Genomic DNA, 15,493 nt, shown 5'->3' on the forward strand with positions numbered 1-15,493 from the left:
GTATTACCCCCTTCTGACATCACAAGGGAGCCAGATTTCAATGACCTATTTTTTCACATGCTTGCAGAGAATGGTTTACCAAAACTAAGTTACTAGGTTGATCTTTTTCAAATTTTATAGGTTGATAGAAGCAGTGGGGACCCAATTAATTAAACATGGGAAAAGTCCGATTTTCATGATCCCTTTAAAGGTTATTAGTCAATAGGGCTGTCACAATTATTAAATAATCGTCTCATCGCAATTGTTTGACCTCATCGCGATGATTTTAGATTACCACAATGATTGCATATCTCTCTAAAAAACACAAGGGGGAGCTGCAGCATCTAATGGCGCTTCTTGACTGACATTGTAATGCAATACATTGCAAAGCAATTTAATACAGTGGAAAAACAGCATTTAAAGAAATTTATATTTCTGCCAGGTAAATCTTGCAAAAGATGAATTTAAATAATCACAACAATGTGTAAAAAAATTCATGAACTAACATAAAATCTATGAGAATTAAACGTCAAAGCCCTAAAACAGGCAATAAATCATCATTATTGGCAAAATTTATTAGGCAATTAACCGTCAGCCAAATTTCATAACCGTGACAGTCCTATTAGTTAATAATTGAAATGCCACATTTTCACAAAGGACACTAGTAGTTTTATTTTATTTTAACAAATTTTACTGTCTTTTGCTGCGAAACACTTCTAAAAAAAGTCTGCCATTAAAAAAGTAAACGGCTCAAACATTTGCTCTATATCCTAATTTATTCAATACACTTTCTAAAACTCTTGCACTTTGATGTTCATTCATTGTGGTATTTAATGAATTCTGCCAACAAACTGGAATTTTTAAATGACCTGAGGCAGGGATTAACAGATTTGAAGTGAAAGTATTTAAAAAACATATACATTAATATGTGCTGAGAGCATTTGGAAAAATATAATTTTTTCATAATGATCTTGTGAGTTTTGACAGTCAACAGATCTATTATTGGTATTGTTGGGCTAGGTTTTTGGGAGTCTAGGTTCTGGGTCTTGTGGGATTTAGTTTGACTCTTGAAAGTGGAACATTGCAAAGCCCTTTAATATAATGGAAAAACAAAAACATTTCAGTTTTTCAAAGATGTATTCATTAAATAATTACTTTTATATACATGTTATGTTTATTAATATTTACTGCCAGGCAAACCTTGCAAAATATTTAATTGAAATAAATACAACAATGTGTAAAAATTATTTCATAAACAAACAAATGAGAATTAATTAATTAATGAGAATTAAACGTCAAAGCAATAAAACAGACAATTAATCATCATAATTGTAAAAGCTCTAAAACAGGCAATGAATCGTCACAATTTATTAGGCAATTAACCGTCAGCTAAATTTCATAACCGTGACAGCCCTAACCTCAATTAACCTACTTAAATCTGTGTCATAAATGTTAATCAAATAACCCAAGACAAAGAGAAAATCACTTATGTAGCTCTAAAAATAATAATAATATTTAATTCATACAGTAAAGACAGTGTTATTATTAATTTGATTTGATTTCTGTACCTTATGCTAATTTTAGACTTTACTTAATGTGCAGCTTTGTTCTTTTTTATAAAAGTTTGTAATTTCTTTATTTGTTCTTATTAGCTTTTCCCACCCCTTTTTTCTGATCTGAAAAATGATCCAATCCAAAAAACTGTAATGTGATCCAAACCGTGAATTTTGTGATCCGTCACAGCCCTAATTATTGATAAAATTTTTCTAGCACACCAATTTTGTGTATTATTTACTTTGGTGTTGTTTTAGACACGAGCCTTGAAACTTTCTGAATGCGAAAATATCCCTCATTTACAACTTAATTTGTATATTTGGTTTCAAGTATACAGTGTTCAGTGTAACTAGTAGAGCATTGAGTAGCAGCACTAAAGGTCATGGGTTTGATTCCAGCGAACACATACTGATACAATTTAAAGCTTGTATGCACTGCAAGTCATTTTGGATAAACGCATCTGCCAAATGCATTAATGTAATACAGTTGGGGTCGACATTTAAACGCCAGCTTGCTTCTAGGAATTTAAGATAAGCACATGGCTCTGTTATCTCAGAGGTCTGTTTTTAAAGAAAATTTAGTTTGATAAAAGATGAGGAAGGAAATGATAAAAGCTAGCATTTGTGTATACAGGTTGCTATTGTTCTCAGCGAGAAATAAATAGCTGGACTGTAGTTTAAATAAACACATTTTTGACTCTAAAAGTAGCTTACTCAGCATTGAATAACATGGGCATTATTTCAACATGGCCAAATTTGAAGCTTCACAGAATAGCCACCATACAGACTGCTACCAAAACAAACACTGGATTTAAGTCTTCTGGTAAACTTGGGCATGTGTGGATTTGTTTTCTTTGAAAGATTGAGCGAAAATGTCGTAATCTTTTAGTGACTGTAAATACAGTCTGTTATTTCAGACACGTTCCCATCATAAAGCCTTATGTTGGCAATATGAGGAAACTCTTGTTGGGTGTGATCCATTGTTTTGTATGTAGGATTATTTCTAGATCACCTTTCAGTAAATGAACAGTGTGTTTTTCTTTCTTTCACAAGTTTGTTTTTGACCCCTGGCACTTCACAGCTTTGTGCAGTATTACAGAAAACTGACTTTATGGTAGTTTCGAGCCCTCAAAACGGCAAACATCTGCAGATGCATCTTTAACCAGTTAATCAGGTCCCGCTTTTCCTCTGTTTTTGAAGCTTTGATTGTGTTTACAGTGCACAATATAACATGTGTTCATGTTTCACATGCAAAAAAACTGTGGTGTTTTTCACACAATTTACTTATTTCTATACAGCTGTTTTCACTGTCCAAAAACGGTCTGATGTCTTCCTCGTTCTATGAAGTCCCTTCAGAAATACGTAATGAGTTCTGATTGTGTAGTTTGTTTTGTGTGTTGTGATTCGACAGCAGCTTAGCTTAGCAGAGCCATTTGAGTTTAGCTGGTGACTGACGTATTCCTGTTTAGTCAAAAACTCTTATATTGACATCATTAAAGCAGGAAGTAGATGGCTGTATTCCAAACCGGCCATTCGCTGTAGGCTTTGAAAGGGGAATTCTGTGGAATCAGGAAGAACGTCACCATTAAGGATAGGGCTGTCACAATTAAGAAATTTGGCTGACGGTTAATTGTTTAATAATTGTCTAATAAATTCTGACGATTAATTGCCTGTTTTAGGACTTTGTTTTATTGCTTTGACATTTAATTCTCATAGATTTTTTTTCTTGTTTTTCACACACATATCTTTCAAAAACTGAAAATTCTTCATAAGAAATAAACACAATAAAGTGTCTAAAAAATAACAGAAAATAAAAATGCAATCAAAATAAACTGACTATACCAGAACAGGCATTTAATAGTAGCCAATACTACTAAGGCAAAATTAGTACAATTAGTACACTTGTACTGAATGGCTTTGCAATGCATCACGTTGCACTGTCAGTTAAGGAGTGCCATCTGATACCGTCCCGTTTATACAGGCGCTGCAGCTCCCCCTTGTGTTTTTTAGAGAGATGTGCAATCATTGCGGTGATCCGAAATCATCGCGATGGGGTCAAACAATCGCAATGAGACGATTATTTAATCATTGTGACAGCCCTAATTAAGGATTGGATAAATAATTTTCCCATTACCGTTCAGCAAATATTGTGAATTCTGTTCCTTAAGTTTATTTGATTTTAAAAACAAACTAAATGTGCTTTTTGGTGGTGGAATGATGATGATGATTAGATGCACCGTTGTATCATCCGCCGATATGTATCGGCCGATTTTTGATGAAATTGGAACCATTTGGGCAATAGCACGATAAAGGCTGATTGTTTATTAATTATCTACATGACAGATTACTCATTTACTTAAGCCATGGGACCAAAGTAAGAGTATTTTAGGAAAATGTCTGTGGTCTGGGCTTTTTTCAAAATCTCGGCAAAATTTTACTTTATGCCTCTCTTATTATGTTGGTCAGTTGAATGTTAAATAGATCTAATCCATGTCCAGTAAAAATAATTTGATTCAGAAACAAACTGGCTAATAGGCCAACTGTATTGTATTGTATACAAGCGTTTAATATCGGCCAATAGTTGTCTGTTTAAATCGTTATCAACATTGTTAAAAAAAACATTTGGGGCATCCCTAATTATAATATTTTTTGATCCCTAATTTAATCGATGCATTGCAATGTTGACGTAAAATAATTCTGCATTAATGCGTAACTACAAAGAATAGATTAGATAAAACATGCAATCTAAAATATTTGCATGTTAGTGTTCTATTATCATATTTTAAAATGTGCTTTCGTCAAAAAAAGTTTATTAGAATGTAATTTCAGTATCAATGTTAATCTACACTGATTGCGCCGCTGGTATACATAGTAAATAATGTGTACGGCTTTTAAAGACGTGGCACAACGCACTTCTCGTCTAGTGTGTGTCCACCGTCCTTTATGTATTTATATTGTTATTAATCTTAATTAATAGATGTTTGTATATAAATGGTTTCAGTAGTAATAAACAAACAGCATTCGTGGACACCAAAGACTTATTTTACATTATAAAAAATCTCATAAAATTACCTCTTTAAGGTGCTTTTTATCTTAAATTTCTAATTTAAAGTAAGAAAATTCAAGTTGGGTTACCAATTGATGTACTTTTAAAATTTTATCCAACTTTAACTTTTTAAAATGAAAATGCACACAATTCAAGTGTGTGACACAAACACTATTAGAGGGGTTAAACTAAAAAAACATTGCAATAGTAACACCTGCACAAACTTTACTGAATAACATATTCTAGCATATATTCCAGTAACAACAATAATGCCTTTTTCCATAGCCAGACTTCCCGTCCATCATTTTTTTTGAAATACTTTGTTTTTCTACTGGCTGCTTTTTACTGTAAAGTGAAAGTGTTGAAGTTTCAGGATGAGGCGGGACTTACGGGACTTATTCGGGAGCCTGCTGAAACTTGCTTTTGGCATCATTACTAAATATCTGTCAAAAGAGCAGCAAACATCAGCCTGCGCCCTACAGTTTTTCCTTTCGTTATCCATTGTGGTTATTCTTTAAATAATAGCTTGACTGGTGATGATTGATGTAGTGGTGAAACCCTGCACTATATAACAGGTGACCAGAGTACTGATACCTACAGGTGCATTAAAGGGAGGGATCCCAAATCGTATTTAAAAACAGCACCACCCAGAATTCCTTCATAACCACAAAGCTTTGGGCTTAAAATCACTAGAGGACTATTATAGCAATAGTGACATTGTGAGTTTTGTTCACACTTATATTTTTTGTAAGAAACTCAAAAATGTAGTTTAAAATCATTGTTATGGATTTTCTTTTCACCCAAAAACTTCTTCAATAATTAAACGGTAGGTTGAAGCTGTAGCACTTTACTAATTTCATCTTTCGGGGGTTTGATGTATTCTGTATTTGTGTCCGTCTTGTGTTTTGTAACGTCTATAGCTGATAAGATGCACTTGATGGATTCCAAACATTTTCCCGGGTTTTCTTATCAGATAAAGTATGAAGACTGTGCCTGTACCAAAGCTGATAAATGCAATTATAAACATTGAGAACAAGAGAAACCATTTTATCAGCTTTGCATTCCTCCCATTCATTTCTGATTCAGCAATGTTGAAGGATGAAGCAATTGAGAGCAATGATATTTTGTTGGCATTGGCGTATTGATTCTGTATTATGAAATCCGAATCAAATAACGTCCAGACCACCAGAACCATCGTTTTACAGATTTGTTTTTAAGCCTTGATTGGAAATCATTTATTAAATCCCTTTAATCTGAATTCTGTTTTGCAGGTGTGAACGCTGATCTCCAGGTATTCGTTTTGCTGTGTTGTCAAATAAGAAGTTTGATCAGGATGGAGGTCTGGCTGACTTTTGCTCTGTTTTTGACCCGCGGGGTCATACAAATTCTCGGACAGAACGGTGGGTCTCGTTTTAGCATCATCATGCTCACACTAACCAGCTCATAATCCAGATTCACTCCAGATTTAACCCATGTAACATGACAATAATAAACATGCAATTATTTTTGCCATGCATGTAAAAACTTAACTTTAAAGTAATACAGATTGAATATTTAGTGCCAAGGCCAGATTTTAATTCAGATGTTGGCATTAAAGATAAAACACGATTTTGTTTCATACAATATTATTTGTAACAAATGTAATGCAATAAACATTGTCTCTCTCTTTTCAATGTTTCAGGTCTGGATGAACTTTCCGTGCCCCAAGGTTTAACACTACAGCCGGATTTATCATCACAGACTTTGTCTTTAACATGGGAAAGTGACTCATCATTTTTTGACATCGAGGTCTTCCACACCGAGTTAATGAATGTGGTGCTAAACGTAAGAGACAGACCGTTTATCTGTATTATTACTTGTTTGTTTGGGTTTGAATACGCGCCATAAACAATAATGCTCATTCCTGGTTCATACAGTAATAAATCATGTTATCGTATTCTTTGGCACCTTCGGGACATACTCCTCCTCCTACAGTTTAATAACAAGAGCTTAAACGTGATAACTAAAAACCAGTTCTTCCGCACACTGTTTTTCTTGTATGAGTCACTGACTATAACTTAACCGGCTTAAAACACATGTTATGTCATTTTATAAATGTGTCAGTGTTAGTTTTCCTTCTTATAAAGTCAACAAGATATCCCGATTGACGCAATAGGTCTTTTGGAAATGATTTATCACTTGGGCGTTTCCAAAAAAATAAAACGTTCGCCTCTGCCGTCTGTCATCAGAAGATAATAACTTGCTCTACCTCTGAAAAGACTAGACTTGTTGACTGATAAACTTGTTGACCCAAAAGCTAATGTATGTTATGTTGACTACCATGCGATGCATTATAACTGTCAGAAACATCAGGGATGTAAATGTGCTTGCTGTTCATTCATAGGAGACATTTGCATCGAAAGCAGATCCTGCGACAGGACAACATGTTTGGATGTGGCGCTCGGCATTACCGCTGGAGTGCACCTCTCATTCTGTGCAAATCAGAGCAAGAAATCAACAAGCAGTTAGCCAGTGGAGTCCCCTGCAGACCATCCCAGGTATTGCATGCATTAATAATCCTTTATATTGCCTAAAGGCGGGGTGCACGATCTCTGAAAGCCAATGTTGACATTTGAAATCACCTAAACTAACCCAAATAGGTCTCAACCCTGTTTTGATAGCTCTGCCCTACACATACATACGCAACCCAGACAAACATATTCATGCAAAAGACGGCATATATTAGTTCTGTGAAACAAAGCAAAACCAACGTTACTCACCTATCAAGACGGAAAAAGCAACCTCCATGTTCGATCGCAGTTCTTTTCAGCGCTGTAAAGCTGATCGGCTCGGCATATTCACTCGGCAGACGCCTTAATCTTTTCATTTTTATCCACCATCTTTCAGTCACTTTCGGCTAAAATCAGACATGCGCACTTTTCACAATAAAGCCCAGAAAAGAATGAAAGACATCGCCTAAAAGATCCATGTGCCATTAGTAATTCAGAAATAATATTATAAAGGGACGAGAACACGTATGCGCTAGGGCTGGGGATCGATTCAGATGTTTCAGATCGATTCGATTTTGGTTCTCGGATACATTATACTCGATTCGACTCAATGAATATAGATTTAATACAAATTCTATATTTATAAAAAAAGAACAGTGAACATAAGTTTACAAGGGTAATCAATAAAAAGAAATTAAGAGCCACAAACCTGTATATTAAACTCTTGTATTTTAGGTACATTACAACAGAACCCATCTCTAATTTTCAAATGCATACAATTATGTTAAATACAATACAATTTTAATGCAAGATGAAAAATGTATGCTGAAAAAAGTCAGAACAGTCGACTGGAGAAGAATATTAATTAGATTAACGTTAATCTTACGTTCAATGTTTGCGGAAATACATATTGAGAAAAAAAAATCGATTTTAAATCGACCACGTAAAAAATAACCGATTAATCGTAAATCGATTTTTTTGCCCGGGCCCTAGTATGCGCAAAGAAAACAAAACAAATTATTTTATTCAACAATTTCTTCTCCTCCTTGGTCATTCAAGGTGCATTCATGAGCAGACTACAGCGCATCCGTTGTGACTTGCTGACATAGTTGCCAGCATACCGACACAGAATATATGCACAATGTTTGCTTTAAAAAGGGGAAAAAACAAAAAAACGTTGACAACTACGTCAGCAGGGTATGGTGTATGTGCCGTAGTTTATTATTTAGTAAAATTGTAATTTTGGAGTGAACTAACCCTATAAGGCCAGGGGTATACTTAACTTTTGACACGTACGTGCATACGTGCATATTTCATCATTATAACAGTATACGCGTACTATACGCACACCGATAATTTTTTTTATACCTTTGTATACGTGTACGCATAAAATAAACAAAGTACACTCAGGCCATAATAGCCCTGGGGCCGGATTCACAAAAAATTCTTAAGAAGAAAAATCTTCTTAACTGCCATTTTTATCTTAAATTCAAGCTTAAGAAAATGTAAGAATATTTTGTATTCTCAAAAAAGCTTCTTAAGAAAGTTCTTATTTAAGTATGTTCTTAAGAAAAAACTTAAGAATTCCAATTCTCGAAAAATAAACCGTCTTAAATAACATCTTAAAGTTAGGATAACCTTACAGTAGTCTTAAATCTCAAAATGTAAGATGTTTTATAAGTTAATGTGATTGTTTTAAATGTGACATGTTGTATTTTGTAGTCTGAAATGGCAATTTAATCAGTTTACTTCACATAGATTAGTTTAAAGAGGAATTCCACACTCATATAATGAAGTTTAATGGCTTACTCAGTAATATGTCATGAAACACAAATAAGTAGTGATAATATTATTAAACAGTTAACTTCCTCCGTAATAGCCTACATTCATTGTGAAATTACTTAACAGCTAAAAGTCGCTCTAAGCGGGAGGCGAACCGGTAATCGCTCCGTCATATGAGTCGAGGGCTCCGAAACCGCGGGCACGATTCACCCTCCGCGTCCGTCTCTGACGCGTGAGCGCGGGAGACGAAGCCGTGGGCACGGAGAGTGAAGCATGCACACCTAGAGAGCTCGACCCGCATGACGGACCGATTGGGAGGACTATATTATGGAATTATATTTATGCACCGCACCGCCTTAATACTAGCTGGCCTCTGTTACAACAGCGAATAACATCCTGTAGTAGTCTTAATGCATCACTCGTTTGTATCACGTTAATGATCGCAAGGTAGTCAAAAGATTAATGGATAAGTGTAGTGTTACCTCATTAGCAAGGTATCTTTATTCATATAAAAGCTTGTCATTTTATTCTTAAGACACAAATTTAAGATATTCTTAAGAAAACAATTGAGAACTTCTTAAGAAATGTTTGAGAATTGCACTTAGGAACATTCTTACGCACTTCTTATAATTTATCTTAAGAACTTTCTTATTTTTTGTCTTAAGAATGTTTCCGTGAATCCGGCCCGTTGTCCATAGATTCCAGTTAGACTATCCACGTTTACTTAAATCTTGGTAAACAAATTTGATATTTAAAGGTGCAGTCTGTAACTTTATTTGTATTTATTTGTTTATATGAATAAAAACAGTTATTGAGCATGCACATAAAGAACTAATGTTCAGAACACACTCCTTACTTTATCATGACTCGCAACAGTAAGCCTATAACAATGATTTACAGGTATCGAGTCGGATTTTGCAGCAAATGTCAGTTGTTTTTCAATACAAGTAAAGTTAAGTACTTAAGGTTAACTGCAATTTTATGATTCAAACAGAGATGGCGATCGAGGTATAAGTTACAGATATTAGCTTCCAAAGATCTCTTGACAGAAATGCAATATAATCCACATAACTACATTCTCAGTGCTGTATAAAGACCTTACATTATGAACTGTATTGTTTGTATTACCTTAGAAAAATCAGTTTTATCTTCATAAAACGTGGGTCACCGTACATAAAAACCGCCATTTCCTGTCGCCATGTTTCTACGGTAGCCCTAAATGGACAAACTACTCTATAGAGCGCGTTTCGTCACTACGTTATCTCAGATGATGATGTGTTTATCCGATGCAGCTACCGTAGCTTCTCTACGCATTTCGGAAGGGATTGAGTGAGCTGTAGACTGAGCCGTTGGTTGCAATTCACAATCTCACCAATAGATGCCACGAAAAATTTCACAGTGAAGCTTTAAATAGTAAGTGTTTAACCTTTGGTATCTCACCCAACACTGTATTGTTTTCTCTGTAGGCTCTGATCTTCCTGAGAAGTCTGCCCCTCAGATGTATCCACAGGACAAGGTGGTTTCTGTGGGTAGTAACATGACTTTCTGCTGTATCGTCGGAGAGGGGATGAGTTTCGGCCTAATACAGTACCAAAAGCAGCAGTTTGGTGCCACTCGACTGAGCAGACGGTCGTACGCCACCACGATTGCTAACCTGTCTGCATCTAGAGCAACAGGAACCAATGTGGTCTGTAGTTCGAAAACGATGGCCATCACAGGAGCTGTGGTGTTCGTCGGCTGTGAGTAGCATTTAATTATTTTTGTTAAATGGCACAAATAATCTGTCAATAATTTTGTTTTATTGCTTTAAGATTTTGGAAAGTTTGGTATGAAGGTGATGTAGAGTTGCTTAACCGTAACACTTCATGAAAGTTTCCTCAATTTTATGTTTCTAAGTTTTGAAATATTAAAATTAATAACTCATTTTCTCATTTTCATGCTTGGGTATGTATTTTAAGGGTAAAGGGCGGCACTAAACGAGTGCTGTGTTACCGAAAGACAACTAAGATGTGGCTTGTTGTTTGTAATTGTTGTAGATCCGCCGGGCGACGAAGGGTTGGTTTGTGAAACTCGAGATTTGACATCTGCCGAATGTTCTTGGAAGAAAGGACGAGACACTCACTTGAAGACAAAGCGCACCCGCACAAAATACACCCTTAATGGAAGGCAAGAAGCGCTACACAAAAACCACTAACCACTAGTTTGGCATCCTGAACTGTAATGTCCTCAGTACATCAAAAGAGACACCAAACCACTTTAAATGAGATGGAAATATTTGTTTCACTTCCCATCCAAGATTTCCATTAATGTTGTAATATAATTACAATAAATTTCATGCCTGGAAGTCAATGTAAGTCTTTTTTCATCTGCAGGGACTGTTTGGAGGCTAACAAAGGGAAGATTTTCCAGTGTAACTGGACGTCTTGGGAGGACAGCTGGACTCTAGTGGGCCAAAATCCTTTAGGAAGTGTTCAGCTGAACGACTCCGCCCCACTCGCTGACCGCGGTACAATCTCCAGAAGCCAACTTGAACCTTTTCTTCTTTATAATTAAACGTACAATGACTCCAAAATGTATTTGGACATCTAACCTAACGGTGTTGCAACCGTTGAAGATGCAGGTTTAGCGTCTTACAGGTGGATTAAATGTCTGTACTTTATTGGGGTCGTTGTATCTATATTATGAACAGAAGTAGATGCAGTTTGTCTTTGTCTGTGTGAAGAGACTGTTGAGGAGATACTAAAAGTTTTTACCATTTACAGTATATCCGTTGGCTCCAGTTCACATGACGGCTGTGGATGTGAAGGCCTGGAACGTCACGCTAAAGTGGAGCTGGACTGTGGCAGCGTATGAAAAACTGGAGATGATCTGCCAGCTGAAATTCGATGGCCGGGGACTTTCCAGCTTGGTATAATTTCATAACTTAGTCTAGTTTTCTTTTTTGTGTTCTGGCAGGTTTAAGGTTTTAGGAAATTGAGCTAGAATAGCAAGACGTATGGTATCTCAGTGTGAAGAACACACAAAACAACATAAAAATCAAGTTTTTATTGTTGTTTATATATCTATGTGGTGTGTTTAATATGCTTTAAGACAAACCATATGCAAATTCATCATTCAAAACCAGTATTTCTCTAAAAAATTTTAGTTTTCCAAAGTTTGTCTCAAAACCACTGTTTAAATCGCCTTAGTTTTCTACGTCACAAACATGTAACCAATCACAGTTGAACTAGTGAATAAGCCATTTATATGTATGGATACCGCATAGACTCGGCACTGAAACAATCACAGCCCTGTTGCTTCAGCTCTACCTCTGTACACACTAGGGCTGCTCAATTATGGGGGGATCATAATCCCGGTTATTTTGGTAAAAAGCCTAACCCCGATTATTTTGGTAAAACCTCAGAATCCCGATTATTTTGGTAAAAATCATAATTCCGATTATTGTGGTAAAAAGCCTTATCCCAATTATTTTGGTAAAAAATCATAATCCCGATTATTTTGGTAAAAAATCATAATCCCGATTATTTTGGTAAAAAGCCTAATCCCAATAATTTTGGTAAAAACTCATAATCCCGATTATATTGGTAAAAACTCATAATCCCGATTATTTTGGTAAAACCTCAGAATCCCGATTATTTTGGTAAAAATCATAATTCCGATTATTGTGGTAAAAAGCCTTATCCCAATTATTTTGGTAAAAAATCATAATCCCGATTATTTTGGTAAAAACCTCATAATCCTGATTATTTTGGTAAAAAGCCTAATCCCAATAATTTTGGTAAAAACTCATAATCCCGATTATATTGGTAAAAACTCATAATCCCGATTATTTTGGTAAAAAATCATAATCCCGATTATTTTGGTAAAAGCCTAATCCCAATTATTTTGGTAAAAACTCATAATCCCGATTATATTGGTAAAAATCATAATTCCGATTATTGTGGTAAAAAGCCTAATCCCAATTATTTTGGTAAAAACTCATAATCCCGATTATTTTGATAAAAAGTCTAAACCCAATTATTTTGGTAAAAAACAAATCCTGATTATTGTGGTAAAAATCCTAATCCCAATTATTTTGGTAAAAACTCATAATCACGATTATTTTGCTAAAAAATCATAATCCCAATTATTATGGTAAAAAATCATAATCCCAATTATTATTGTAAAAAGCCTAATCCCAATTATTTTGGTAAAAACTCATAATCCCGATTATTTTGGTTAAAAAAAATCATAATCCCGATTATTTTGGTAAAAAAACCTATTGCCGATTATTTTGGTAAAAAATCATAATCCCGATTATTTTGGTAAAAAAACCTAATCCCGATTATTTTGGTAAAAAACCTAATCCCGATTATTTTGGTAAAAACCTCATAATTTCGATTATTTTGGTAAAAAATCATATTTCCGATTATTTTGGTAAAAACTCATAATCCCGATTATTTTGATAAAATCATAATCCCAATTATTTAATACGATTACATAATGACTGTGAAAACATATACATGCCATCAGTGCATTATTTTAGTGTTGTTGCAGAAGGCTACACGTGTCAAGCACTGGCGTCTTCAGAAGTGTCTTTTAAACACTTTAGATGTGATTCAGAGAGAGAGAGAGAGGCGTCAAGATGCAGCTGATTATATTTTAAACAAGAGAGATGGTTTGCCTCAGCTCGCTTGAAATTCATAAAACTGGATTACACATAAGGATTTGTGTTTGGACCTCGGACAGATGCGAGGGCACGTGCAAGAGAGAGAAAGGTGCAGCTGCTTATGACGCACTGGATTTATAACGCAAAACGAAATGACAGAAATGAAATGTGACACACTAATCGAATTACCTCGATAATCTTGTTTTGCCATCGAAATGTGCATAAATCGAAATAAAAAAACTATTAATTGCACTGTGTAGCCCTACTACAAATGCTGTTCACACATGCACTGTGAATGCTTAAATCTGTAAACATCAGTGTAAAAGTGCAACTTGCGTATGAATTGGTAAACCGAAATTAGCAGCTATTTGTCTGAAACTGCTGAATGTAGCATCTATGCACATATATATCTATGGTCCGATATGGTGCGAAGTGGGTGGGATTATGATTAGGGCTGGGTATTGGCAAGGGCATATCAATGATATACAGATGACTGGACAGCGACCACTACAGCAGCGGCGGAGGAGTTCTTTTGACGCACACAGAGGGATTAGATAAAAAAAAATCAATAGTAGAGATTGAAATATCGATACACTATTGTGGACATTTTTTTATCATGATAGTTAGCGGTATCAATATTTTTGCACAGCCCTAATTATTATAATGACCGTCGTGTCCACGTCGACCGGCCCAGGAAATAAATATCCGCTTCCTACAATCCGTGTGTTTGTTGTAGTTCAAGTAAAGAGATTTACGACTCTCGTCATCGTTTACTTTGGGATTTGTACCTTTTGCATATGGTTAGCATGTGCTAATACACACTTACACAACAAAGGAAATGTAAAATCTTGAATCAGATAATACTTGCTCTATAAATGAGGAAAGGGTGTAGAGTTACATTCAAGCTAGTTTAAAACATAAGGAAATTACTGTCACAGGAAAAACTTTGAACCAAAAATGTATATCTGTCCTTTTCATTGCAATTATAAGTGAAATAATTTTACTTTTGTATTGTTATGTAATTCACATTATTGACGTTTACTCTACTGGTGGACGTTTTAAACATGTTCACACTGTCATTGCGCAACCAAAGTACAGTGTTTTATTTCTAATGCATTCCTAAATTTCACAATCACATGTAATAAAGCTTTTCTGTGATCTTTCATGGACTATTTTAAGGAGATTAACTGTTTAAATGTTTTGTTTTCTGTCTCTTTCCAGCTTGCGCAACTACAGTGGTACAGGTTTATCTTCTGTGGTGTTGGACGGCTTATGGCCTGACGTGGACTATACTGTGTCTGTGCGCTGTGGCTCGCTGCACAATTTTTGGAAATGGGGAGATATGAGCGCCTCCTACAGTATCCGCACAAAAATGGATTGTGAGTAACTAAAATATATAGCAACTTTGTGAAGAATAAAAGAAAAAATATCACCACAAATGGTCGCTCGGATATGAGGTTTAGGTTTGGACATATTTTATGTAATACAAACTTTAAAGCGTTACTAAACCACTGGTCAGAGCCTGACTCCACCCACTGGCAATATTTGAAAAATGCAAGAAAAATGGGCAGATCCCAACAGAGATAGAGGGGACGAACTAAGGTCGTACCAAGTGTGTGGTGAGATCGTAACAAGGGCGTGGTAAGCTTGAACCTGCTTACGTCACGAGTCATTTTTTGGACCCAACATCCAATAGGAAAATTCAACTGCAGTAGCCACCGTTCAACCTGAAGAGGGCAGCACTCAGACGTTTTTACACCATATATTGTAGTATTGAAACACTTTATATCCAAATGTCAAAAAACTTACTAAAATCAATGAACAGCACTAATAAAGCATCATTCTTACAGACCAGTAACTAAAAAAAGTTGGATTAGGGTTTAGTTACTCTTTAACAGACTCAAAACAGACTAAAACAAATATATTAATTTCTTTTTTTTAACAATTTGTTTATTGCGATGTAACAATTTATCCCAATATATTACCAAAATATTAT

The 15,493-nt window shown here is 35.3% G+C and overlaps 1 protein-coding gene across 2 annotated transcripts in view; it reads left to right on the forward strand.

Moving 5' to 3' along the window:
• Positions 1 to 15,493, forward strand: part of lifra (LIF receptor subunit alpha a) — a 29,685-nt gene that overhangs the window by 1,756 nt on the left and 12,436 nt on the right. The window contains exons 1-9 of one of the 2 annotated variants that reach the window (XM_073860752.1): positions 5,276 to 5,404; positions 5,850 to 5,978; positions 6,260 to 6,402; positions 6,962 to 7,115; positions 10,316 to 10,588; positions 10,886 to 11,015; positions 11,222 to 11,355; positions 11,612 to 11,745; positions 14,711 to 14,876. In XM_073860752.1, the coding sequence (XP_073716853.1) occupies positions 5,912 to 5,978; positions 6,260 to 6,402; positions 6,962 to 7,115; positions 10,316 to 10,588; positions 10,886 to 11,015; positions 11,222 to 11,355; positions 11,612 to 11,745; positions 14,711 to 14,876 (1,201 nt within the window). In that variant the 5' untranslated portion in view covers positions 5,276 to 5,404; positions 5,850 to 5,911. Of the gene's footprint in view, positions 1 to 5,275; positions 5,405 to 5,849; positions 5,979 to 6,259; positions 6,403 to 6,961; positions 7,116 to 10,315; positions 10,589 to 10,885; positions 11,016 to 11,221; positions 11,356 to 11,611; positions 11,746 to 14,710; positions 14,877 to 15,493 lie in introns of those variants that run through there. The other variant, XM_073860751.1, reaches the window with a different exon arrangement.

Source organism: Misgurnus anguillicaudatus, chromosome 22 (assembly GCF_027580225.2).
Source record: "Misgurnus anguillicaudatus chromosome 22, ASM2758022v2, whole genome shotgun sequence".
NCBI classification, from domain to species: Eukaryota; Metazoa; Chordata; class Actinopteri; order Cypriniformes; family Cobitidae; genus Misgurnus; species Misgurnus anguillicaudatus.